The sequence below is a fragment of the Caenorhabditis briggsae genome (genome assembly GCF_000004555.2).
Source record: "Caenorhabditis briggsae complete genome, chrI, whole genome shotgun sequence".
NCBI classification, from domain to species: Eukaryota; Metazoa; Nematoda; class Chromadorea; order Rhabditida; family Rhabditidae; genus Caenorhabditis; species Caenorhabditis briggsae.
The window spans coordinates 4387741-4414761 of NC_013489.2; the positions used below are offsets into that span (position 1 = coordinate 4387741).

Genomic DNA, 27021 nt, shown 5'->3' on the forward strand with positions numbered 1-27021 from the left:
AGTATCACCAACTCTTTATCAGTTGACAGATTTTTGATATCTCTTTCATAAAGTGAGATAATTGAGATCGAAGTGCAAACATAGGATGGCCTGCTATTAGATTGATAACGGTAATAAATTTCGAAAAGCAGATCACGTTAGCTGTGAGTTTGCATGAAACATGGTATCAGCCAGCACAAAGAGCCTGTGCCAGTTACCAAAAACAAACCACTATTATTTTTTTCAGACAGACACCCAGGCGGCGCCGTTTTCCCGTTTTTTCCACTGATAATCTATACTGCTTAACATCAGTTTTCATGTCATTTTCTTCTAATAAAATGTTATACTTTGTTTGGTTTTTGTTTCCTTTTTTTTAATTTTTCATGGTTGATACAACCAACCGAATACTTCTCAGATATATCCATTGAACTCAATTTAAATTAGAAAACAAAATTTTTCCAGAATATTGCAAAGATGAGCAACTATCAATGCAAAAAGATAAAACGGTGCAAAAGTATGCCGACGATTGATGATGAAACTGTTGGAGACGTTGTCAAGAAACAGTCAGTTCTATTTTTAATTTTTGAAATTATTTTCACCGATTGTACTGTGGAATGCAGTAAAAAGGAGTATTCTACTGAAAGAAGTGGTTCCAGTTTCAGGTCAGCGATAAAGAAGGCAACAACAAGGCTGAATACTTCAAGAAGGGAGTATATGGGACGAAGAAGTCTAGGAGTGGCAACAGTATCTTCTAAAGGTAAGCGTACAGTGCGGTCAATATCTTTAAGACCCCCCTTGATTTTGGGCGCACAGAAAAAAACTAGAGGAGATACCAAAAAACTGTAAACGGTATTCGATTCAAAATCAAAAATATCCTTTAGTGACAAAATTTCATGAACTTAGCACTTCCCCTGTCCGTGTACCATCAAAAAAACCCATATGCAAGCGGTCAATATCATTAAGACACCCGGATTTTTCGATGTTCCAGTGATAATTTTCATGAGAAATTATTTTGTAAGCATCAAATACTAGTCTAAAAATCGTTTTTAGATAGTTTTAAATCAAATGACAACAGTTTCTGAAGAAAGTTTCCCGATCAGAAATTGGATTCGAAAAAATTCACCTCACCATATTTGCTCTTTTTGAGAGAATTGTTGGTTTTATGGAAAAATACAGCGTTCTACTTGATGGAATTCTATGAAATTTCATATTATTAGAAAGCTCTTATCCTCTTTCTTGTAATCAAGTTACTTGATTAATCATAATTGACCGAACTATCTCGAAAATCTTCTCAATGTTATCCCCAGAACTCATCAAACGGCCCAGCTCCGGCTTTAAGAATCTATACCCATCTGAATTCTGCTTGAATCTATACCAAATGACTAAGAAGTCAATGAGAGGATAAGAGCTTTCTAACAATATAAAACTTCATAGAATTCCACCAAGTAGAACGCTGTAATTTTCCATAAAACCAAAAATTCTTTCAAAAATCGAAAAAATCGTGAGGTGAATTTTCAGAATCCAATTTCTGATCGGGAAACTTTCAGAAACCGTTTTTATTTAATTGAAAACTATCTAAAAATAACTTTTTGGCTGATATTTGATACTTTCAAAAAATTTTCTCATGAAAATTATCACTGGAACATCGAAAAATCCGGGGGGGGGGGGGTCTTAAAGATATAGACCGCTTGAATATCGGTTTTTTGGATGGTACACGGACAGGGAAAGTGCTAAATTCATGAAACGTTGTCTTCTGGGGTTATTTTGGATTCTGAATCGAATGGCGTTTACAGTTTTGATATCTCTTCTAGTTTTTTCTGCGCGCCCAAAATCAAGGGGGGTCTTAAAGATATTGAACGCACTGTATTAATGATTTGTTCCTATATGCTTTTGGAATTTCCAGTCAAGCGGAAAAAGAGCAAAACGGAACGAGACCGAGACATTCAAGATGATATGTACGATGAAGGCTACGATGTAAGTCTATTGGAAGCTTCTAGAATCCACTAAGAATTCGTTACAGGCATCTTCCACATCATCGTCTTCCTCTCGTCCATACAGATGCATTCCAATTTTGGAGCAAAGCAACCGTAGTTCCCAAAACTATCTTCCATCGGTGGAATCGAGTTCCAGTGACAGTGATCGAGAAATCCGACGTCCACCTCTTCTCTACAGTACCCTTCTGATGTCACCTCCAAAAACTCTTTCAATCGAATCACTGTCGGAACAGTTTGATCAATTGGAAGTGACGGATAGAAGTAAACTTCATCTAGAGATCTCTCATTTTTTGAAAAAAGCAGATGGAGAGAAAAAGAAACAAATGCAAATGTCTCAAAGGATGATGAATTGCCCGCAGTTTGGACAGACCATGGTTTTTGTATAGTGATTTCTTGATTAAATTAAAAAACAAAGAATTTCAGAGATTGATAGTTGAAGAAAGTGAGCACACAAGATACACTTTCGAGAACATTCTCTGGTTGATTCTGAAGGCGTATTTCTCGGTGGGATCATCTGGAAAAGATATAATGATTGGAAAATCTGAATGGATGGCAGAAGATGAGAGCATTGCAAAGGCTCGGAAGCAATATATGATGGTGATGGATATGATTAAAGAATTTAAATTTGAATTTGTTAAAAGTGATAAAGGTGAGCTACTCATTTATTGAATGCGTTGAATTTTTCATTTAAATTTTTTTTCAGATGATACTTCGTTTGATTCGTTGAATCGACGAATGGAATTTTCTCCAGACTATTGTGAAAGCTTACGAGAATCAAGAAAACGGGTGACAGATATTTTGGACAAGTATGACACTCTTGTTGAGTTGTTTCCCAATCAGAATGCACTGTGGAAAGTTGTGGAATTGGATAGAGGAGAAGCAGAAAAGAAAATGTTAGAAGGTCGAATGATATCGATGAGAGTTTGGTTGAATATTCTTAATGATATGGCTGATAAGTTCCGAGCGGTAAGTTAATAGAATGATTGAAACCAATAAAAATTGATTTTTAGCTGGGAGAACTATTCGAAGTGGAATCAATGGCTGGAGCAGAATGGTTTCAACCATTGGATGAAAATAACAAAATATTTGCACTGGAAGACGTTCGGGTTGTCTTTTTGGAGTATGTCAAAAAGAGTTTGAATCTGAAAGGAATGAAAAAAGTTTTGAATCGAGTGGAAAAAATAATCGAACTGACACTGGTGAAAACCGCGATTCTGATGCAAAAGCCTCCGTCATCATACGCTGCTGCAACTGCTTCCAGATCCTCGTTTCCATTTAATCAAACGATGAAAGAAAGATACGGAGAGATGGCTCAATGGAGATTCTGTAATACCCTGTCTCTTTCCCTGAATCTACCTCCTCTCACACATTTATTCTTCTTTCTTGTCGCTGTTCCGATGCAATTGGTTGTCCATTGGCTAGAAATTCGATCAGCAACAGAACCACCAGACTCTTCTCTACTTGATGAGTTGACATTCGATGCAATGATAACTGATTCTCGAGATTGTGTAGAAGAAGCTGTCAGAATTAAGAAAAACTACTCTAATATCCTCCAATCAATGTGTTCCAAATGTGCAATGCCTGGGTTCTTGTACCCGTTGAAGTACAACACTTATGTTTTGGACGTTTTCAAGGTAATTAACTACTTGGAATTCTATCTGATTCCTTTTCAATAAATTTCAGAAATACATCCATTATGTAAAGTGCTGGTCCAATTGTGACACTGTTCGCAAAGAACCAACTTTTCTATTTTCTCGCCTCGAGATGGAATGGAATTCCGCAGTCCAATGTGCTCAATCAATTAAATCAGCTTTGGAGCTGTTGTGCAATACATACTGCGATATCATAGAATCTCTTATCAAAGAAGTAGTCGAAGGATTTGCAGTGGATCAAATCGAAGAGATCAGGAATCGCTACAGCGATCCAGTTGAATCAGAAGACGGATTAGACTATGATGATGATGTAAATGGTTCCCGACCACTTCTCCGACATCCATCCCACCATCAGTTCATGTTGGCAATCAATCTGTTGATTCGAGAAGTCAAAGAACGAGAACTTCGAGTTTTCTCTCTTCTCAGAACAACTCTAAACGATAGTCAAGATGCAGTTGGATATGAGCTCCGACCTGAAGTGGATAAAGCCAGAATGCTGAATGAAATGGTTCCAGATTTTTGTCTTATCCAATTGGTCATGTCATCTGATGAAGACGATCAATACAATAATGATCTTGTGAATTTACCAATCACAATGTTCGTATATCGAACTTCTGTTGACAAATCATACGTGGAAACTTGTATGTTAGCTATATCAGAAGGACGAAAAATTGATGATGGCTGCATTGTGATAGTTCCGGATAAAGATCATCAACTACAAAAACATTGGACAGGACGTGTGGTTAAGATTGTTATAGATGAAGAGACTAGGATCTGCTATCGTTTTCTGAGAGATGTGAGCTAATTTTTTAGAGCTGAATTGATTAAAATTCATTTTCAGGACATGACTCTTTGTCTTGCCAGTTGTACTGTTCGTGCTGGTATGGAACAGAAGTACTCAAAGTTTTTGAAATGTGTGGCACCCTCTTGTTCGTCAAACTTCATCATTAACTCGAGAATACAAGAACTGACAGTATGCAAACTAAGCCATCAATCAAACTTTTAATGGTTCATATTTTAGGAAGGAACTTTACTGACGCATTTGGAAAATGAAGGAAGACGAATTGCAATGTTGTTGGGTAAACTTGGAGTTGGACAACATGAGGTAAAATTTTCAGAACTTTGATTTTTCTAAAACATGTTTATAGGAGCGGACATTGTCTAGTCTTGGATTCAAACTGGAAAAACACTTTCTGGTGGCTTTTCAAATTCATCGTGATGTGGCAAGAGTTGTCAGTGATTCTTTCATGAGCCATCTTGGCAATAGTATGGTAGAAAATGCACTGAAACTAACAAGACAGTGGATTGAGTATGTACAACTGAAAAACGCAATACCCTCCCCAACACTTCCAATGTGGGCAAATCCAGGATTCACATTTCTTCAATTCATCACGGAACCCAAATGGAGTAATCCAGAAATAATGACAGATAAGCAATTCAATGAATTCAACAATCTTGTGAGAAAATTCGAAGCAAAAATAATTCAATCTTCTTCAAACATGAGCACTCCAATTGTTCCAAAACAAAGAAAGACTAGATCGACGAGTTCCAAGACGTCCAACTCTTCAGATGATAAAAATCACAGGAAAAGTAAGAAAGAGAATCAAATGTTGAGAATTCAAGAAATTGAAGAGAAACGATATAAAATGGTAAGCATATAAATGTGATTATTAAATGTAGTCAAAGTTTTTTAGGATTTCGAAAACCGCCAAATTGGAAGAGTGATAACGGATGATAGCCATTTTATATTAGCAACAGACAGGAAAGTTGTGACCAGAGCTCCATTCCTTTTTGTACTACTCGATGAAATCGGTAAATATTCTTATTAAGAAATCATTAAACTCTATTAAAATATTACAGCTGCCGGAACATTTGGTGTTGTTCATCGAGCAATGGATATCACTTCTCATCGAGTTGTAGCTGCAAAAGTCATGAGAATTCGTCGTGAAAATCACAAAGCAATTGAATCTGAAATCAACATTTTCCGCCAGCTAACACACGAAAATCTCGTCAAATACTACGGAGTGGAAGTGGAGGATAGTGATGTGATCATTTTTATGGAATACTGCTCACAGGGAACACTTGAAAGAATCTGTCAAGGAAAGATGGATTTGAAAATGGTCCGACAATACACGCACAGTTTGTTGAGAGCTGTTCAATATCTACACACTCAAAAGATTATTCATCGAGATATCAAACCAGCCAATATTTTCCTTGATAAGTGTACTGTTCTGAAATTAGGAGATTTCGGAAGTTCATCAAGACTAGTGGAGACTTCAACAGTCTATGGAGAGTTCCAAACAACAGCAGGGACTCCTCAATTCATGGCTCCCGAAATATATTCTTATGGAGAAAAAGATGAGGTAACAGGAAGTTATAGTGGATACGGTAGAAGTGTGGATATCTGGGCAATCGGAGGTACAGTGGTCAATATGATGACTGGAAAACTTCCGTTTGAAGGGCAAACGCGACATCAAATTGCTTTCTCGGTATGTTTCATTTTCTAGGGCTCCTCAAAAATCTTTTTTTTTCAGATTTGTTTCCGAAAACAAAAACCAATCTATCCGGAAATCGCCAACGAACGTCTGGATGTTCAGACTTTCCTCGACAAATGTTTTGAATTTCAACCAACAGATCGTGCAACAGCTTCTGAATTACTACAAACAACTTTCGCAAACGTCAATGTATCCGTAAGTGGAAAGCCTTGTTAGTATGTTGAAAATGAAATTTTTGGATCTTACAGGATGAATATCACATTCCGGATTACCAATCCCAGTCATCAAAAGATACTTCAAATTCGTATTTCTTTGTTTAACAGTGTTTGTATATAGTTTAATTCTCAATTAATCTAGCTATCTTATTAATTTGTAATATTTCATCTATTCTGCAAAATTCTGTCATATCTCTACCAATACCTCTACATATTATTATCGATTCAACTACTCTCTTAAATATTTTAAAGTTCAAATTTTAGTCACTTACCTATACAGGATTACTAGTCAATCATAAGTTATTATTAATACATTAATAAAAAGTATTCTGACCCAACAATAATTGAAAAACAGTAATATTTTGTAGTTTTTAAATTGCCAAGGGCACTGCCCAAAACTGCTAAATGAATCAGACGAATAGCTGCTATTCGGCAGCCGAAGGAGAACCGATGGGCCATCGACGGTCTGTTGACGGACAATCGAAAAATACTAAAAGATTCCAAGAGAATTCAGAAGACAAGTTCTGATCTTCAATACACCTACGAACCAGCTAAACCATTGACTGACTGAAATCCACTTGGGATCTCAGTCAGCCATAGCCGACGGGGCTCGATGAAGGAGTAAAGAAAACCAGAAAATGCCAAATGTCTTCTCAAAAAACCTTTTAAAATCTAGATCCTATTTCAAAAAGTAAGAAAGGTTTTAAAAGATTTCGGAGCACCCAAGAATAATCTAAGATATTTCAGAGAATTAAGAAAGATTTAATAAATTCTAGTAGAGTCTAGCTCACTTTCCTAAAGTCTTGAGGATTCTTGAACTCCCTATTGCTATTGGATATGAGTGAGCGGAGTTATAACTCTAAAGCTAACTCCATAACTCTAACTCCAATAAAAAAAATGAGAAACGTTGATCCACAGTATTCGCATGATGCGAATTATAGTGAATTTATTCCTCTCAAAAGATAGAGAGAAAGTACCCCAAAAGTCGAATCAGTATTAAATACAAAAAAAATAGCAACTTAAATCGGGATATACTAAAAACAAGGTCCCTAAAAGTAAAATCAGCCATTCAAAAATGTTTTCAGCTTCTAAAATGTAGGCTTATCCTTTAAAAAGCAGGCTTACGGCGCACACACTTAAAAATCAGACTTAGAAAAATATTCCGTAAAACCTGTATTAGAAGGGCCCCTTTAATAGAAGGGTATCTCTAATAGAAGGGCCCTCTGTGAAAAATGACCCCTCTTCAATGTGTTTTGGAATAAAAATTTCCGTAATTTTTCTATGGAAAATATTCCACGAACTTCACAAGTCAATAGAAATTTGTTGAAATTCTATTTTTCAATGCAAATCTTGCTAAATTTTGGTGAAATTGGCAGATTTTCATGAATTTTGAACGAAACTTCGTCGATTTTTTTACTGCGAAATTTCGGAAAAAATAGATTTACAAAATGTGGAAAAAATCCCTAGAAAACTCTGAATATCTATACAAAAAAATCCCTTTTCTGGTAATACTTGAAGTTTGTTTTCTAAGTTTTCGATTCCCAATTTTATAAAAACATTTTTGAATGTTCATTGAAAATGTGTCTCTCAACCGATTCCGGAATATTTTTACAAATTTCCTGTGAAATACCTATACAGAAAAAACAATTTCCCCTTCTTTTTTCTGAACATTTGGTAATGTTTTTCCAGTTTCGGAAACTCCAAAAACGACCCCAAGAATCATTTGAATTTACAAACAGAAATTCCGAAAAAAAAGAAAAGTATTTATTTTGAAAACGTGAAGTATATAATAATCACGAACTTCATCTAACGTTCTCCCGATTAGCCTAATGGTTAACAGGGATGAATTTGAATCAACCGTCGTTGGTTCGAGTTCTCCCCAGAGCCTAGTGGTTATTGTCAGAGTACAGTAATCGGGGTTAATCGTGAACAAAATACGGGAAATGCCTCCTGGTGTGGGGATACGATCGCGTGTGTTATTGTGGAGTTTGAACTTGGGACTGATTGTCTCTGGATCGGGCCATGTCGTGTCAGCACGCGGATAAAACTTTTTCAACTTCTGATTTTTCCTATTCGATTTTCTTTTTTAGCTCGTGACTCGTGGATACTCAAAAAACACCTATCTATTTAGATACCTGTTCTCATTTTCTCAATTCCAGATCTGCGTGTAAAATGGCTTTATGAGATTTTTTAGACAACTTCAAAAATACCGTAAAACCTGCATCTAGAACATTGGCTGACTGCTCTATGATCGCCGGTAATGACCAGCGCCCCGGCAGAGCCCCCTGGAACCCCGAGAAATTTCAATTATGTCGAATATGATTGATTGAACAATAAAAAGATATCATTTATTATTATTCAGACTTGAAAAAAATTAAAGAGATGGGGAGAAACGGTGAAAAGCACCCGGAAGAAATGTGAGGATCAGTACTTTGACACGTAGGGGAATTAGATAGGGAAGGAACTAAAGAGTTCGCGATTCATTAGTTGGAGCAAGGTCCCAGCTTAGCAATGATTCGTTCGTAGATTCCTGATTCTTGTGGGTGTGTTATGGAAAATTGAGAACGAAGCTCTTTGCAATAGATTGGGAGGACCTGTAATAATATTTATGTAATATTTGTTTGTTTTGACAGGGGTCCTATAAACTCTTATATCCTAAAAGTATACACATTACAGAATCGTTGTGTCATATTGGATTAGTTAGTGTCCCTTGGGAATATTTGATCAACTTACACTTGAGTTTTCTCCACTTTCAGCGCTTTTGATGATGTGAATCGCTGTTACAAGAGCCAACAGATTATCGTTGAATACCGTATTCCTGATACCAGAACGGAGTTGTTCAACATCAGAGTTAAAGTTTGGATTGATTGCTGAGTAGAATGGAATTGTATCAAAAGTAAATGCAGCTCGGATAGTGAGAAATCCTTTTGAGAATAGGCGAATTACATTCGGAATATTTCCACTATCACTTTTGAAAATAGTTTTCAGTCCTTTAACATCTTCGATCAACTTTTTGATTGCTTCGAATACATCATTAAATGAGTTAAATCTCATCGAACTTGGCATGGTTGACTTAAAAACTTCTGTCAGTTCTTTGAGTTCATTCGATTGAGCTTCGGACCACTTTGTGTATTCCGTTTTCTTCGGTTCGTCTTTGGTTATACGTACACTTTCTTTATTCATTCCAACTGCAAGACATCTAGCGTATCGACATGCTTGGCAACGAGTCCGTATTCCCCGATTTATTGTGCAGTTTTCAAGAGAAAACGAGCAAGCAGCACCCTTCTGACAAACATATGTACTCTTTCTGTGTACACTTCGTCTGAAGAACCCTTTGCATCCTTCACAACTCAACACGCCGTAGTGGTAACCGCTGGCACTATCTCCACAAATCTGACACGATTCTCGTTTGAAGTAAGAAGGATCCATGAAAGCAGCAAAATTTTGCATCATCATTGGTGTATAATTAGAAGTGAAGTTTGGTGGAACTATCGGTGGACCACTTGGAATCGGTCGTTTACGATTTTCAGAAGTAGGAAAAGTGTTGCGTCGAGTTTGTCGGTTTTCCTGCTCATCTTCTTCTGCATTAGGAGAGTTTTGAGGTGACAGAAGATTATTGATGGCGTAGGCAGAATTTTGAGGGGCCAATTGGACTGGTGTTTGATTGTTCGGAATCGTCTGGTTGATTTGTTGAAGATGTTGCTCTGGTGTTATGACCTGGACTGGAGTTTGGTGTTGAACTTGTGGAGGTAGAGGAGCTGGATAATGTGGAGAGACAGCTGGTGTTGTTTGGCTGAAACTGTGAAAACTTCGTCATAACCACCTATTGAAAACATCGGTGCGGATCCGCAACCTTTGGGTAACACTACGCGCGGCATGGACAAAAACGGTAAAAGGCTCAAGGGGAGACAAAGAGATTAGGAGAAGAGAAAAGACAACTGTTCCATGAGACTTAAAAGATTACCTTTGTAATAAGGGGTTCGATAATAATAGAGAGATCCTAATTCAATGACAAAAGTAAATTAATCAGGACCATATTGTTCTTTGTATCTAGAATACCGTAAGCCCTGTATTAGAAGAACCGGAACTTCTATTGTTCACAGGTACTTCCGGAGGGCCCTTCTATTTTCGTGCCATCTTTTCCAACAAACTTTTATCGGAAATTTTGGACATTTCTCTTTTAAAATTCACGAAAATCTATAAAATACACCTAAATAAGCAAGTTTTTGAACAAAAAAATATGTATCAGCAAATTTTGTGGAATTTTGGAATTTCCGGAAAATTTTCTATTGAGAACTTGCGATTTTTTATTTCAAACAACGCATTTTGAATGGGGCTCTTCTGTTAAAGGGGCCCTTCTAATACAGGCTTAACGGTATCAGAAAATATAAATCAATCTAATAATCTGCATAATCTTTTACTATTATTGTTCTTCCTAATTGATCCCATATGCCACGTCGCCTACACATCTGTCACCTTCTGACCTGACATTCTCTAGCTGATTTAATCGCACCCTTTACAGTCCCTACCCCATAGAGCCCCTAGCTACGTCACAGGTCACCCCCATTATTTGACCTATCTCTGGCTGGCAGTTGGTTCTTGAGGGACCATCTAAAACGCGGCCGCCTATCATTCAAACATTACGCAATGGACATACCTTGAATTATTCTGGTATAGATGTGGTTGGGGTGGCAGAGGTGGTGAAATTGTCTCATTTCCGGAATCTCGTCCTTCTTCCGAACTTTGGTTCATCGTAGGCGATGCTTGAGTATGAGAACTGGATTCTATTTCTGTAGCTGGATGAGGTGGAGCTGGATGAGTGAACTGTTGATTCGTATAAAGTTGAAAATACATTTGAAACAGTTCAGGGGTGAATCTGAAAATAAATGAAGGATGAGATTGTTAGTTCAATATTGTTCAGCTTACTGTGGGTTCGCTGCAAAGTTGCTCATGTCTGGAGGATACTGTTGGCCGTACGGATATATCGCAGGGTATCCGTGTGTTGTGGGAAAATGCATTGGATCAGTGGGGATTGGTTGAGCCATTTATATCTGGAACAAAAAACGGTTTTAAATAACAACGAATTAGTTTTCAAAGAGAGAAAAGTGGTTTCATCGACACAACTTATTACATCAATATGAACGGGCAAAAGAGGTCATTATATCGACTGACGGTGTGCGCGCGAAAAAAAGGGACCTAACAGGTTGCATAATGCCCATCTGACCTGGCACACACTGTTCTCGCGCACCTTCCTCCTTCACATCCCACCCACTTTGTACACAGAAGAGGTGCGAGTTCAGACATGTCTACAGGTTTTGACACGTATAAGAAGGTGCTATAAAATAATTCTTGTTTAACACTGTAATTGAAAAGCTATAGTATGAAACCGTATATTCGGAAATCACATTTTCGATCCCGACTTCAATCATGTTGCATCGCAACATTCAAAATGCAAAAATCAGAGACGTGGAAGAGAAACGCTGATGGCAATGAATATAAATGAAAAATATTTACAGGTTACGGTAGTTGTCGTTGTGGGACCTTCTGCCACGGCCACTGGCGTTTCTCTTCCACAGCACCGGTTTTTGCATACCAGCATAATATTAACCCGATAATTGTTTTTCGATAGAAATCAGTCGTAGTCAGGGACTAGTCACGGACGAAGCTAGACCAAACTGCACACAATTGACAGTTGACCCCCACAGGTCGTATGGAAAGAAGTGAACGATATGCAGCCCAAATTTTATCAGGTCCCAATCAAGAAATATTTCCAACTATAACTAAAAACAGTGAACATCGAAAAAATGATTTCCGACCTTCTCGGATACGATTCCATGTGTCACTCACCCTGTAATGAAAGAGACCACTCTCACAACTCTGATGACACTATAGTGTTTTGAGGCTTTTCTGATATAGGCAATTAAAATCTTTAATAGCGATTACGATCCGGAATACAATAATTCGAAGTTGCAATCTATTCACAGAAAAAGGCAGATATACCCTATTATTAGATTACTACGAGAAAAGTGACAATGAAAAACCTTGAGAGAAGTTAAAATGAATAACTGAGGAACAACTCTTCTACTTATACTTGGCAAGAAATTTGGTATGGAAGTCGGTGAAACGAGCGAGCATGTCCTTGAAGAGTTCTGGCTGTGGAAGAATCGTAGTTCTGAAAAAAATTGTTTACAAAAATTTCAAGGGATACACCTACCTGAAGTGGTAAGTGCCGTCCTTTTGTCCAAATCCACTTCCTGGAACGATACAGATTCCTGTTGATTCAAGAAGTTCCAATGCGTAGAAGAAGTCTGGTTGCTGGTTCAAAGACTGGGCCTTCTCGACAGCTTTCTGTGGAATTGTGATCTGAGGGAATGCGTACATGGCTCCTTGCACTGGATTACAGCTGATTCCATCAATGCTGCTGTACGCCTTCTCGACTAATGTGGCACGTTCTTTGAGTGAAGCCAGAACATCATCCTTCTCCTTCTTCCACAATGCATAGGATGGTTCTCCTTCTTTTGGTGGATTGACGACGGCATCGATAACAGCTTGTCCAAGAACGGTGGAGCACAACTTGGCAGAGATCATCTTTTTGAAGAGAACGTAGACTTCTGGGTCCAAATTGAGGAATTCAACATATCCTCCACGCATTCCACACTCGCCCATGTATCCTTTCGACACAGAGTGGAAAGATGCCAATTCGAGCCTATAACACGGCAGCCACTTAGAAATATATGTTTAAATATAAAAACTCACTTGTTGTATGGTTCTCCCATTTCAACTAGAACTTTTTTGAAAGAATGGAATTGCGATCCTTGTGCATAAACATTGTCTTGGTAGACTTCGTCGGCAAGAATGAAGAGCTTCTTCTTCTGGGCGAACTTGATGATTGTTTCGATGTTATCGCGGGAGAGGACTTGTCCAGTTGGGTTTCCTGGATTGATTACACAAAGAACGCGAATATCGTATTCTTTGCTGTGCTCTTCGAAGGATCTCTCCAGCTCTGCCTCATCCAGAGACCAGTTGGAAGATTCACTGAGATAGTAGCCGACCTGTCCGAGACCGAATTCTTCGATAGTAGCAGAGTAAAGTGGATATTGTGGAATTGGAATCATGACTCCAACCTTCTTGCCGCTACCCTTGTTGATGAAAAGTTTGAGGACATTACGGATGGATTCAGAAGCTCCTCCAGATAGACAAATATCCTCGGAGTTACTGGGAACTCCATTGTCACGTCTACTAATATATTCTGCAACGTGCTTACGGACGATCTCGACTCCTGTACTCTGACTGTATGCTCCAGCAGATTTTCCTCCACAGCTACCAAGGAAAGCTTTGGCGTGTTCAATAACATCAGATGGCAGAGATTTATCAGTTTCCATCAGCGATGGATTGGCGATGCAGGCTAGAAGCTGACGGATGAAAGTGATTGGTTTCTGTCCCATAGCATGAGCATCTCCAATGTTAGCCTTGATCACATTTGTAAATGGCTTCTGAACTCCTGCAGCTAGTTCCTTTTCCAGTTCGACAGCTCTGATAACAATGGGACCGCGAACAGCGTACTCCATTTTGATAACATTTGGATTGATGTTCGAAACGGTCAATGTCTGAAATTATTCGAATAAAAAATTAATTTTTTTCTAAATTGAGAACTCACTTTTCCGCTAGCCATGATTCTAGTGGATGTGTTGAAGAAGCGGCGAGCTACGATTCCGGAGAGGGTCTGTGCAGTTCTCATGCTGTAAAAAAAAAGGGATAAACTTCAGTAAAATTGACCTGGTCGAGAACAAAACGATGTCATCGTCGAAAGATATTTTTCTACTGATAAGACGTGATAAAAGCGCAGGAGAAGGCGCAAACCCAGAAAGTACTCAAACAGGCCTAAGCGCGCGACCCACAGTTAGTAGAGCTGAGTGCGCAAGATAACTGTTGATAGTTTGAACTCAGAAAACAAACGCAAGAAACTCAGCAATGAGAAACCTAAACGTCGAAGCGTAAAGATAGGTATTTCAGGTGATATTATTGGCAAGCATATATGATAGACACGGAAATGAGCACAACAAAAAAGTAATAGTGTTTTCCATTTGATAGTCCAATTAGCCGTTAACAGTAAGGAGAAAGTCAGTAGCAAAGAAGGATTTCACACATTCTTCGTTCAATTTGGCGGATGAGTCATGCTTGTATGAAAATTTCGGGTACCGTGATAATATAAGCGAAGGGAAAGGTTTCAGACTAGAACAACAATTTTTGGGGTTTTCAAATACGAATTTTCTGATAGAACACATTCTCAAATTAAAAAAAATCCGAAATTCAATAATTTCAACAACAAAAAATCCGGAGCCGGCATTTCAGCTCTTCTGTGGTGTTCAGGTATTACTCAACAATAGTTTCATGTTGGAAAGAAGGAAAAAAAACGGTGGGTGAAAGGGACAACAAATGCCCAGTGCGTCTAATTCCTCTTCTCCCGCTCTCATCTTCCTATCTGTTTGCTATTTTATTTCGCTGGCTTCAACGAAAAAATACTTATTTTTTAGCGTTCAGTCTTTAGAACCTTAGGAACCATGTGGTCATAACTCGCAAGTGGTTTTATAATCAAACATTCCGAAGGCAAAGGTTAGAAATCGGAACGCTTAGACAATCTATCGCATATTTCAAACCTACTGTATCCAATGAAGATAATCTCGAGCAGTTTCCATGGTCGACACCGAGCAAATGGTGATTGACCCAACTAGATTTTACACGACGCACTTGCGGAATTCCAACTCACCAATAAAAAACGAACGGTTGAGAAGGATGGGCGGTGGACGAAGATTCGCTCAAACTGCAATACATTATGTCTTATCGACAAATTCACACCAATGATTTCTATTGCGAGAGAACATGAAAATCAAATAGTATTAGAGAGAAAAGGTGATTGAATGATTCATAACTTTAATCATCTTTTTTTGAGACGGCAAGGAAACATGAAAAATATTCTGCTCGAGAATGCCGAATGTCTGGCACCTTGTGTATTCTTTACGATGTAAACTTGGCAATTGAAAGATAGGGACCCGGAGAAGGGAGACGAAAACTGGAAAACAACAAGAGGGAGAGAGAACGAAATTGGGAGGCGGCCCGAGAGAGGACTACGTGCCAAAGGCTCTGCTTTTGAAACTGGTTTCGGGACGTTTTCTGTTTTTTGATTTACACAAAAATTGGAAAGAGGTCAGTCACTGAACAGAACAGTCACGTGGTATCATCGAAACATACAGTGAGCGACTTTTAGTCTATTTTACAATTAATTAGGTGGTTAATTGAATTTCCGACCATTCTTTTTATTTTGAAAAGAGTAAACACAAACTCCTTCCTTGAACTGCAAAATACTAGAGTTAACAACACCGCATCGGGGGACCAAAGTTTGATTAGAAAACGAATTTTAAACAACAGGAATTGATTCCGGACTTCAAAAGTTCGGAATATCAGAAAACCGCAAAATGTTTTGGAACTGAAAATTAGCTAACAAAACAACAGTAAAAAAAAGGAAAGAGGCGCATTAAATGTATTTAAAAACTTAAAATCGAAGGAGGTGAATAGCAGAATTTATATGAGCATAAAAACAACGGAAATTGTGTACATTCAACTTTCAATTGATGAATTTTCGCAAGTACGGTATATAATCGTGGCGATACCACCACTACCAACCGTAGTTAGTCTCAAAGGCGCAAACACCAATATGAGTTTGACTGCTTCGTCAATTTCCATATTTTTTTGTCTTTTCAATGTTCTGACAGTTGTTTTGGTTTTAAAAAAACTGAAAAATAGTCTCTGTGGTTCCACAAACTCTTGCGGCTTTGCTCATGAACTGGCTTTTGCTCACAAATTTCAAAGTTTCATGCTACCAGTGCCCCCGAAAATGTTATGTTATTAAAAGATGCTGAAAATGCTGAAATTTATGTTGTCCTAAAAATCTTTCCCGCATGGTAGTCGGCACAAAGAACGTGTCAGTGAAGCATCCAGTCGACACGCTCAGCGAAAAGCAAGACTGCATCTAGCCGCGCTCCTTTTTTCTCAAATCCTTTTTTTGCAATTTATTCTTCTTTCTCTTCTTCTACTTTGAAATTCGCACCTACACATCCACTCTCTCCTTATCTTTTTCTCCGATTTCTTTCACTTTTCACAATGTGTGTTTCGGTATTGGAGGCCACAAACGAACGAAACTTTTCCTCAACATCTCCCCGCGCGCCCATTTACCCTCTCCCCCTGTTTCTCATCCCGGCGCTCTCTCGGTTGCACGTTTTCTCTCCAACTCGCTCCATTTTTTTTTCATATGACGACTAACACCCTATCGGTTTTGGTTTCAGCATCATCAAACATGGAAGGTCCACTATCAAAATGGACCAATATGGTGCATGGTTGGCAGTACCGGTGGTTCAAAATAGAAAATGACACACTTCTATATTACACTTCTCGGGAAAAAATGCTGAAAGGACAACAGAGAGGTTTGCTCTATAACCTAATTACATCAAAAGGTTTTTTTCTAGGCCAAATTCGTCTTTCTGGTGCTGTCGTTGGAATTGATGGTGAAAACAATAGCCTTTTCACAATCACCGTCGAAGGAAAAACGTTTCATATGCAGGGAAGAGACCTAAGAGAACGAAATCAATGGGTTCGAATTTTGGAGAACTCAATTCGGGCCAGCAGTGGATATGCGAAAAATGGATCGATTGGAACTACGCCTGCTCAACATTTCAAGCAGAAAACCGAAGAAGCTAGCGAGTTTTTGAAGACTCTAGTCGATAAAGTAAAAGAACTGGAGCAGTTGAAGAATGGCGAAAGAGTTGCCGATGAGAAGAAAACTATTGACTCCTTGATTGCGGCGAGCAACAATCTGACAAACAATGTGAAACACGCTATAATTTATCTTCAGGTCTGAAACTCTAACATCAAGTTTCTCAAATAAGTGTCACGTTTCAGATGGCTCAAGCTCGCCTCGATCCAAACATGAAAACCGAGAAGTTAATGTTCACACATCCTGATCTCGATGAAAAGGTTATTCTTACTAAAATTATACATTTATTTATGACTCAAACTAATCAGTAATGCGATGTTGAGTTAACAAACCGGGATGACGTCAGTTTTCATTCTTCTAAAATCTCACAACGACCGATAATAATTATAAGAATCATATATAACGTCCAGACTGCAGCGTTATTATCCCTTTATTTAACATGATCTCATTGCGCGAGAGAATCAGACATCAAAATTGTCAAAAATGAAGTATGTGTGTGGTCAACTGACCACCGATACTAAAAAAACGTTTACTCAACAATGCGTACAGAATTACTTTGATTTGAAATATATTTTTATATGAAGAAAGTTGATAGGTCATTCATTTTTCGCAGTTTACACCTTATCAGAAAGGTTGTCAGACTTGCGTCGTCATTTCTTTGTTTTGTGTGTCAGATCTTACTTTTATTTGCTACCACTTTTTCACGTGACCCCGCTAAAAGATTACGTTGGATTTTCAGATGCTGACACTGAATCACTGATTTTCGTAAACAGTTAACTACCTGGATTTTAATGTTTTTTGGCCCCTTTATCACCACCAAACAAAATTTGAAGATGAAAAAGAGAAAAAGAAACAAAAGGAAGACTTAATAGCATTTCATTCATATTCTTGATATTCAGCTCATATTGGTCAATGTGATTCTTCTTTTGCCCTATAGAGTTATGACGTGAGATTGTGTGAGAGAGAAAAGGTTTTTGAGATGTTCGCAACTCTTTGCGTTAAACAACTGCCGCCACGTTTCTTTTTACAGTTAAGAAAACTGGTAACCAATGAAGAGATCTACAGCTAACTGAACTTCTACAAAGGGGGTTCCGAAAAACTGCAAATCCTTGACGTTTCTATGGATATAGATTTTAGTATTCCATCAACTTTAAAATCGTAGTATTTTATTTATTTTTAAAGTAGTCACTGCTCGCATCATCAGTTTTTTTCTTCTTTCAACATTGCTATGTGTATTACCAAAAAGCGTTCACAGCCATCATCTCGTGTTGGTACTGTCTCCGACTCTACACAAACAAGCAGTCATCCATCGAGTAACACGGAGAAGCCGATTTCTGGAATTCAACATTTAGATCATTTGAAACCGCATCGTGCAGAGTCCTATGCAAGGTGAGTATCGTATAGTTCCCATCATTTTATGTGCGTTCTCCCCAATTTTCGCCCACATCATATGTGAAACAAATTTATTTTTGCATTGAGAGTGGAGGTTGAAGAATTGTGTCACTCTAAAGTTTGTTTCAATGCACATGTTCTTTTTTCTTGCAGTAGCGACGAAGAAGAGTTTTACGACGCTGACGAAGAACTGATTGATTTGGACAAGTTTGAAAACGAGAAAAGCGGGCCAGAATCTGGAGATTCCGAACGTTGTACTGACGCTGGTATTATGTCATCTGTGAGTTTTTCAAATTTGATTAGTTATACTTTCGAGTTTAATAATTTTCAGGATGAAGATGGATACGATTTCGGTGACTCACACGAGGATTTCGACGAGATTTATAACAACGCGGAAGAGCATGATATCGGAAATGTACAACAAGAACATGGTTCCGTTTTGATGCATCTTTTGAGTCAAGTGAGCGTCGGAATGGATCTTACGAAAGTCACTCTTCCCACTTTCATCCTTGAACGCCGGTCACTTCTCGAAATGTATGCCGATTTCTTCGCACATCCAGATCTGTTCATTGCCACAAACGGAATCGATACTCCGGAAAAAAGAATGATGTGAGTTGACGTTTCAAAACGGCTTTCATAAAATGAGTGCAATTATTTTCAGCTCTGTTGTGAGATACTATTTGAATGCGTTTTATGCCGCAAGGAAAAGTGGGGTGGCCAAAAAACCATATAACGCTATTCTTGGAGAAACTTTCCGGTGTCGGTATACCGTTCCGAACTCTTCGCTTAGTGGCAAGAAGACCGAAAGTGGACCATGGCCTGGCTCAGACGAAAAACAATTGACCTTCATTGCTGAGCAGGTAGAACTAAAACTTGGAACATTTTGTGTATGATTCAGTTTGTAGGTTAGCCATCATCCGCCAATTTCTGCGTTCTATGCCGAAATGCCATCAGAAGGTATATCATTCAATGCCCACATCTACACCAAATCTTCATTCCTCGGACTATCAATTGGAGTGGCCAGCATTGGAGAAGGCGTCCTCACATTGCACAACTATGGAGATGAACAATACACAATAACTTTCCCAAGTGGTTACGGACGTTCAATAATGAGCACTCCATGGTTTGAATTCGGAGGAAAAGTGAAGGTTGAATGTGAGAAGACTGGATACTACGCGGATATAGAATTTCTGACGAAACCATTCTTCGGCGGAAAACCACACAGAATTCAAGGGACCATTTGTCGAGAAGGCGTCAAAAAACCAATTCTGACAGTTCGTGGAGAATGGAACGGTACAATGTACGCAAAGCCACCAAACGGAGACGAGTATGTTTTCGTTGATGTCAAATCTAAGCCGGAAGTCAAAAAAGAATGTATTCCTGTGATGCAACAAGGAAAACGAGAAAGCAGAAGGTATCAAATTCTTCAACCATTATTGACAGACTCTGTTTTTATTTTCAGATTATGGCGACATGTCACTGCTGCACTACTCAGGAATCGAATTCAGACGGCTACAACTTCTAAACGGTTCATTGAACAAAGACAAAGACAAGAAGCAAAGGTTGAAACTAGAATTTATTATATGAATATGAAAAAAAAAACAATTTTTTGCAGGAACGGTTGGAGAACGGAGAAAAATGGACTCCTCTTCTTTTCGAAACCACGGACAAAGAAGGAGAATGGATGTACAAACAAAAATTAGGCGTCAGAAATACTCTGTGATTCCCTCTAAATGATTGATTTTTGTATGATACGAGTATAATTTTCAATAACAATAGTTTATTAGAACCTCTTTTCTCTCTCTCCTGTGCTCACAATCAGTTGTCTTCTAAACGCTCCTCGCTCTCCGTTTATTCTTTGAATTCTCTTGTAATATTTGCGTACTAACATTCTGTCAAGTCTCCTCAGTTAACAGAGCTTCGGTATTTTTATTCGGTGAAAAAAAATGAACAAATGGAATAATTAACTTCGACCGAATTCTTAATTTTTCAAGGCAAAACAAATTGAACAAGAATTATAGCTCAGCTTTGTTAGTGATTTGACCTCTTTTGTTGACATATTTGATTTCCGTAGTATACTTTCGAATTTCTTTCTTGAACCGCTTCTCCATGTTCTCCTCTGGTGAGAAGCTCATAACATCAACTACAGAAGCGAGCTTTCTGAAATCGGGACTTTGAGAAGAAGAAGGATTTCAAGAACCCACGTCGAAGCTTTTCCTCCCAGAGAAGCAACATCTTCATGACGTGAGAAACTTCGTTCTTCCAAATCTTGCTCATCTGCAAACTTGATGACCTCCATTGTTTGCGGCATGAACGCAATCGTATCTCTTCTTTCGTTCAATTTGTCGTTTACAGTGTTTTCGTGCATGTACTGAAATCAGAGAAGAAAAAGTTATCAAAGAAAAGTCAATTACTTCTAGAATGTCCATGGTTGTGATTTTCTCCTTTTCTGGATATCTCTTCCTGATTTCTTCTATGATTTTCAAAAGTTCTTTCACTTGAACGTCCATTTGCTCTTTCTTCGGTTGCCTTCTTTTGAAATTGATTCGACGTCCGAAATAATGAATTTTCATGAAAAGTTCCTTCAATTCCAACGCCGCCAATTCAGCACTCATTGAAAGAACTGCCACACCCAAAATCACCATCAGAAGATTAAAATGACTGATATCCTAAAGTTGACTCACCACATGTAACAAAAACAAAAATATAAATAATTGTAAGAATGTGATTGAGCTCAGTGGGCATTTCACTCATTGTCAAATTAGCAACCAAATTGAAGGTAAGAAAAAACGATTCAATGAATGTGGCACGTCCTCCAGCGGCAATGTACAGTACCCCTCCAAGCATACAGAATATCAGAAGGATTGAAGCATTTATAACAAGAGGAAGTCTCTTTTCTGGCATCTCATCAGAATCCGTTGTTTGTTCTTCTTCTAATGGAACATCTTTTTGTGTTGTACACTCTGAAATTGTGGATCCGGTATCCTGAACAAGCCGTTTGAAAGCATGAAGACGTCGTTTCTCATCACGGGCACGATGTCTCTCCATAATCACTGTTTTCATTATTTTCAGTTTGTGAACTAGATCCAAGTACTGTAAATTAAATTGGATTAAGTGGTTTTGAATTTGATAAAGTCACTTTGGAATAAATTTCCAGAACAATATGGGAGAGGAACCTTCCAAAGTCCACTGCTGCTAAGACCATTAGAGGGATACCAACTAGCCCGTAGATGATAGCAAAACTTTGACCGATTGGAGTGACAGGAGTAGCATAAGCATATCCGGTGGTTGTCTGTAATAGATTTTAAAACAGTGAAGCAGATAAAAATATACCCAAGAATCTTGGCTTAAAAGTTTAGACAAATTTTGAACAATTTTTGATGTGTTTTTGGAAATATGTCTTTTACCACAAATATTTCAGTTGATTCTCGGCCATTTTGACAATTTTCCGGAGTCTCGAGTTCGGCTGTTAAGTTTTCGATCCTTTAGAAAAGTCTGTAGGTGTAAAACATAATTTCGTTTTCTTCAGATTTTTGTATTCTGAAGGACACCTGTTTTGTTCTTATTACACAAATGAATCTAAAAGGAATGTCTTTCAGAAATGGGCAAAAAGCTGAAAAACTAGGAATTTTCAAAAAATTCTTTGAAAGCCAAGTTTTCACTCTAGGTCTGTTTTACACCATCCGAACATTTTCAAGTTGATCGAAAACTTGACAGCTGAACTCCAGGCTCCTCAAAATGGTAAAAATAGCCAAATATCAATTGAAATAGAAATTTTTGTGGTAACTGTTACTGTATAGAGGTCCAGGCTCCGGAAATTGTCAAAATGGCCTAAAATTAATTGAAAAATACGTTTTTGTATATCTTATTGACTAGTAATGTATATAAAAAACTTGATCCAATTTTTAGGATCATACTTCCACAGGTAAAGCGGGTATGCCGAAAAGCGTACTAACGGCGGCTGGATCTTTAAGAATTGGATATAACTTGTAAATGGGGATATATTGTGACTAAAGTATAAAAGGCCATCATTAGCAATCGGACCCCAACAACAATTTATGCTGTTTTGATGAATACATTAGAAAATATATTTTTCGGTTTTGTTACATTTTTTCTAATAACATTTTCCGAATAAACATAGTTTTTATATCATGGTTCTATTCCTAATGATTGATTTTTATTTATGCCTTTTGTCAAAAATTTTCCCCATTTACATGTTAAAGTCAATTCTTAGCTCTTCAGTCGCCGTTGGTACGCTTTTCGGCAACCACGTCTGATATGTGTTGACAACGATACCGTAAAACCTGTATTATTCCGGCCCTTCTTTTTTTCGTGGGGTCTTTTGGGGGACTTCAATTAAAAGGACCCTTCTAATAAGGTTTTATGATATCCAAACATTACCAAAATACTCAGAGCATATAGTATTGAACTCCTTATAGTCCATCTTGGTGGTAAAGCATCGTCACTTATTCCAGAAATCGTTGATTTGAAATCTCGTCCTTCATGATAAGTGGAGAGTCTAGAGTTAACATTGATCCAGTAAATGTTCCTTTAGTAAGTTACCCTGATAAATGTTGCAATAAACGAGGTCTATACTCTTTATACTTTCTATCATCTCCTATCAAAACTTTAACTTCGTTCTCGATTTTTCTGTATCTTTGACGAATTAAATGCAATTTTGTCATCTGAATCTTCTTATCTGCATCATACTCCTGGTAATAGAATGCGTAGGCACCTAAAAGAAGATAAAGAAACAAAAAAACGGCAAGACCAACATGGGGAAGAGCCATTTTCAGCATCTGAAAATATTTTTTCGAACTAACGAAAAGTAGGTTCTTGCTCACCTTTTTAAGCTTATTTTGCACCGGTAATTCGGAGCTCGATGAATTTTCTTCGTCCGACATTTTTCAGGGAGTATGTTTAGAAATAAAATGGAGAAATGTTGGATTCGTCAACCCTTCATAGAATGAAGCGACCCAAATAAACAAGACCCAGATGGGAATGTATCTGAATCCTCAACAAATTTAATAACGGATTTTTATTATTCTCGATATATTAAATATCTCGGTTGTTTCACAAAGAGACCAAGATTATGTTTCCATTAGTTTTTTATATCTCTTTTAGGAATCTTCGTGCTAGAACAGCTTCTAATCAAAACTCGTTGATGCAAGAAGGTTTTTATAGATGCAAGAAGGTATTTACACACAATTTATTCATATCAAAATTGAACCCGCGTTTAATAAAACAAAGCTACTGAGTCACAAATTAGAAAATAAACTACCGGAATATTTAGATGAACAGATAAATAATTATATGCGTATTCATTCTGAATTGATCGCGGTCAGCTTGGCGAGAATGTTATCGTTGAGCGCTTTCCAGAAGAGGCCTTCTTCGCATTCGATGTCAGTTGTGAAGAATACCTGGAAGTCGAAAAAAAAATTACAGGCGAGATAATTCGAATTCTGACCTGTGTAAACTTTGACATTTTCGTTAGCCGGAGAGTAGTCGATTTGATGAATTCTCGCTGTGTGTTCTCCCCGTCAACGAGCATTGTGAAGTTTGGGAAGTGCGCGAGCCCGATCGATTCGATTTTACTGAAAGAAAATGTTCCAGAATTTTGAATTAGATTCGGTATTAGTAAACCTCTCTCCGACCCAGATCCACGCACTTTCTTTCGAGTACAAGACATATCCTCGAAGATCACGGTTGCAAATCTTTTCAGCAAACTCTAGTCGTTGGATTGGTGTTGAGGTTGCCATTTTTATCTTCAATTTGTGATAATCAGAGAAAAATTCAGGAAGAGATCTTTATTAAAAGCCATGTCTAAAAATAACCCAAGAACATTATATTTTGTCCGAGAGAACTACACGGCTGAAGTAGATAAGCTAGGCCAGGGGTATGGCAATTATTTGAAGCATTTTCTATGGTTAGGTGTTACGGTCATTGAGCACTGTTTCTTTCTTATGAACTACCTGGCTATTTAAAAAGTTCAATTTTGCAGGTACTCAGAAATGCATTTCATTGCAGGAATTGCAGTAATAGCCTCTTTATGTATATTGATTTTCGCAGAAAGAGAACGGGTGGTTAGTTTATAATGTAGTTTCTAGGAAATACGATTGAAATTAATATTTAAGACAGACGGCCCGGTATCTCCCCAAGACCACCATAAACCTGCAGCACAACAGAAACTAAACTTGAGATCTGGTCCGAAAAGTGTGGAAAAGTTTGCTAAGGCACTAGATACCAATAACGATGGCTTTGTTGGTCCGTTGGGTAGAAATATAATATCTTTCTAAATGAATGAATTTCAGATAAAAATGAACTTCTTGCTTGGGTATCTGAATCATATCAGAAAACAGTTGACAGAGAAGCAGTGGAGAGAATGAGTGAATTGGATGAGAATGCGGATGGATTTGTATGTTCGATTTATTCTGAAACCTATTTGGAAAATATATTGATTCGCAGGTTTCATGGGAAGAATACCTCTTAGATTCATTTCCAGAAGAAGAATTGCACAATAAGGAGGAAGAAACTCTCATCGCACAAGATAGAATGTACTTCAAGCGTTAGTACTACAAGAATCGATTTTGATTGATTTTAAATCTTCTTTTTTTCAGAAGCAGATCAAGATGATGATGGGAAATTGAATTTAGAAGAACTTGCTAGTTTTCTGAATCCTGAACATCATCCTCATATGCATTCAGTTCTGATCGCAGTGACTCTGTTAGAAAAGGATCAAAATGGAGATGGAGCAATCGATGAGAAAGAATTCCTTGGAGAACTAGATGATCAGAGAGGAAGTGAATGGTATAAGGTTGAAGTTGAAAGGTTAGTTCCACTTTTACATTTCTAATTGGGCCAATATTTATTTACAGACGCATCGTCGGTGCTGTAGCGAAAACAGTGAACGTTTTTTGAATAAATACATGCGCCTTCGATACCGTATCTCGAAGTTATTTCGTTTTTGCATGTTTTCCGCACAATCAGACTTTTACTCGTTTGCTCGAGATACGGTAACGAAGGCCTATGCGCTTTCAAATAAACTTCAGCTGTAAATATAAGATTATAACGATCCTGTGATTTGACATTATTCGTTTCAGATTCCATACAGTTTATGATCATAACAAAGACGGAAAACTTTCTGGCGACGAATTAGTCGCATGGCTGCTGGTCGATGGAACCACAGCCGGATCGTACGAGGCACAGAGTCTTTTAAATAACGCAGACGATGACAAAGATGGAAAACTGTCCTATGATGAAATTGTGAAACATCACGCCCTGTTTGCCAAAACAGAAGCTGCTCAAGAAGCTGATCACCTCCATCCATATTCCCACGACGAGTTGTAAATAAAACTAATTGATCTCTTTCCATCTTAGTAACCAATAAATTGTACAGTGTCTTAAAGTTTATATGTTTATTCACAAGGTGGATTTTAGCCTTCATTTTACAAAAAAGTGGAGAGTTGGAGTTGAGATATATAAAATATAAATAGTAAACGGCTCGAATGGGTTAGTATTATGAATGACGGAAATGAGAGAAAGCGATGGTGTTGGGGGTGGAGAACGGTTTAGAGCATGCTGCATTTGCTCTTCTCGGCCCATGGGTTGACCTTCTTATCGATTGGGTTGACAAGTGGGTCCTCCTGGCTCTCAGTGAAGCGACGAAGCCTGAAATTTACATTTGAAATTCTGAAAAGCAAAAAGGGCATTGCAACTTACTCCGCAGCAGAGACAGTGATTGGAGTCCGCTCAATGTTGAGTTGGCTACGAAGCGAATCGACGTTTCTTTGCATATCAGACTTATCCATTGCTCTCTGAAAGAAGCGGAAATAAATGATTTGACTAAAAGAGGAGCGAAATGGGCAACTGAACGAGATGAGAATGAGCCTAATGCGGGGACCCCCTCTCCCCCGTACTCTCTGCGCTCTCTCTTCGCTCCGAGCTTCGCCTTCAACAATCGATGGAGGAAGCAGTGGGAAACGTGAGGAGAGTGTGGTTGAACAAGAGAAATATAGCGTGCTGCTGCTGTTTCGATTGGCACACACACAGGCACTCACACTCTGGCGCATACATTTCGCGAGCGCACCACTAGCCCTTCGGAAGGGTAACTGACGACGACAGCGAAGCAGAGAAAAGGGAAGAAGACGGGGAAGACGACGAAGAAGAATGAAAAGAAAAGAAGAGGAAAAAAAAAGAAGAAACTGAATCGAGTCTATAGCCTGGGAGCGTACGAAGAAAGCGCATGCGTGCGAAGCAAGAAAGGAGCAAATGGAAGAATAGAAATTTCAGACTCGCGGACAAAGTAGGCGGCGTCTGGTAGTCATATAATCAGAAGAGGAATACATTATTTGGGTAGATAAAGGGAGGAAGAATAATGACTCAGTAACACTAGTTCGCGGATGGAAAGATATTTGGGAGGAGCATCACGTATTAAACGAAGGCAATTTAACGAAAGACGAAAAAAGCGATTTCAGAATAAAAGTTATATTGGGTCAATTATGAAAAAAAATGATTCTTTGTGTTTTT

General features: G+C 38.1%; 8 protein-coding genes across 8 annotated transcripts; 3 read left to right on the forward strand and 5 right to left on the reverse strand.

The window, feature by feature from the left end:
- Positions 1-453: 453 nt before the first annotated feature.
- Positions 454-6440, forward strand: Cbr-mtk-1 (the record flags this gene model as incomplete). The annotated part of the gene is made up of 14 exons (XM_045243949.1): positions 454-736; positions 1883-1953; positions 2000-2347; positions 2397-2622; positions 2677-2939; positions 2984-3607; positions 3657-4421; positions 4467-4598; positions 4647-4730; positions 4774-5274; positions 5320-5437; positions 5486-6114; positions 6160-6315; positions 6369-6440. 14 exons carry the CDS (start codon positions 454-456, stop codon positions 6438-6440), a joined length of 4272 nt encoding a protein of 1423 aa, XP_045092573.1.
- A 2378-nt stretch (positions 6441-8818) lies between these two features.
- Cbr-nhr-2 lies at positions 8819-11380 on the reverse strand (the record flags this gene model as incomplete). The annotated part of the gene is made up of 4 exons (XM_002639419.1): positions 8819-8929; positions 9069-10128; positions 10993-11211; positions 11262-11380. The coding sequence occupies 4 exons, from the start codon at positions 11378-11380 to the stop codon at positions 8819-8821; spliced, it is 1509 nt and encodes a 502-aa protein (XP_002639465.1).
- Positions 11381-12416: 1036 nt separating this feature from the next.
- Positions 12417-14073, reverse strand: CBG04059 (the record flags this gene model as incomplete). Its single annotated transcript, XM_002639418.1, has 4 exons — positions 12417-12507; positions 12550-13041; positions 13092-13942; positions 13993-14073. The coding sequence occupies 4 exons, from the start codon at positions 14071-14073 to the stop codon at positions 12417-12419; spliced, it is 1515 nt and encodes a 504-aa protein (XP_002639464.1).
- Positions 14074-16686: 2613 nt separating this feature from the next.
- Positions 16687-20218, forward strand: Cbr-obr-4 (the record flags this gene model as incomplete). The annotated part of the gene is made up of 9 exons (XM_045243960.1): positions 16687-17241; positions 17289-17363; positions 18359-18492; positions 18649-18775; positions 18827-19104; positions 19157-19355; positions 19401-19909; positions 19958-20057; positions 20111-20218. The coding sequence occupies 9 exons, from the start codon at positions 16687-16689 to the stop codon at positions 20216-20218; spliced, it is 2085 nt and encodes a 694-aa protein (XP_045092572.1).
- A 292-nt stretch (positions 20219-20510) lies between these two features.
- On the reverse strand, positions 20511-23399 carry Cbr-twk-47 (the record flags this gene model as incomplete). Its single annotated transcript, XM_002639416.1, has 7 exons — positions 20511-20655; positions 20700-20866; positions 20910-21118; positions 21180-21588; positions 21635-21787; positions 23130-23294; positions 23340-23399. The coding sequence occupies 7 exons, from the start codon at positions 23397-23399 to the stop codon at positions 20511-20513; spliced, it is 1308 nt and encodes a 435-aa protein (XP_002639462.1).
- A 417-nt stretch (positions 23400-23816) lies between these two features.
- CBG04056 lies at positions 23817-24254 on the reverse strand (the record flags this gene model as incomplete). The annotated part of the gene is made up of 3 exons (XM_002639415.1): positions 23817-23915; positions 23963-24089; positions 24139-24254. The coding sequence occupies 3 exons, from the start codon at positions 24252-24254 to the stop codon at positions 23817-23819; spliced, it is 342 nt and encodes a 113-aa protein (XP_002639461.1).
- A 164-nt stretch (positions 24255-24418) lies between these two features.
- On the forward strand, positions 24419-25842 carry CBG04054 (the record flags this gene model as incomplete). Its single annotated transcript, XM_045243968.1, has 6 exons — positions 24419-24421; positions 24630-24759; positions 24807-24910; positions 24961-25060; positions 25113-25323; positions 25596-25842. 6 exons carry the CDS (start codon positions 24419-24421, stop codon positions 25840-25842), a joined length of 795 nt encoding a protein of 264 aa, XP_045092571.1.
- Positions 25843-26063: 221 nt separating this feature from the next.
- On the reverse strand, positions 26064-26303 carry Cbr-gpc-2 (the record flags this gene model as incomplete). Its single annotated transcript, XM_002639412.1, has 2 exons — positions 26064-26163; positions 26215-26303. 2 exons carry the CDS (start codon positions 26301-26303, stop codon positions 26064-26066), a joined length of 189 nt encoding a protein of 62 aa, XP_002639458.1.
- Between the last annotated feature and the right edge of the window lie 718 nt (positions 26304-27021).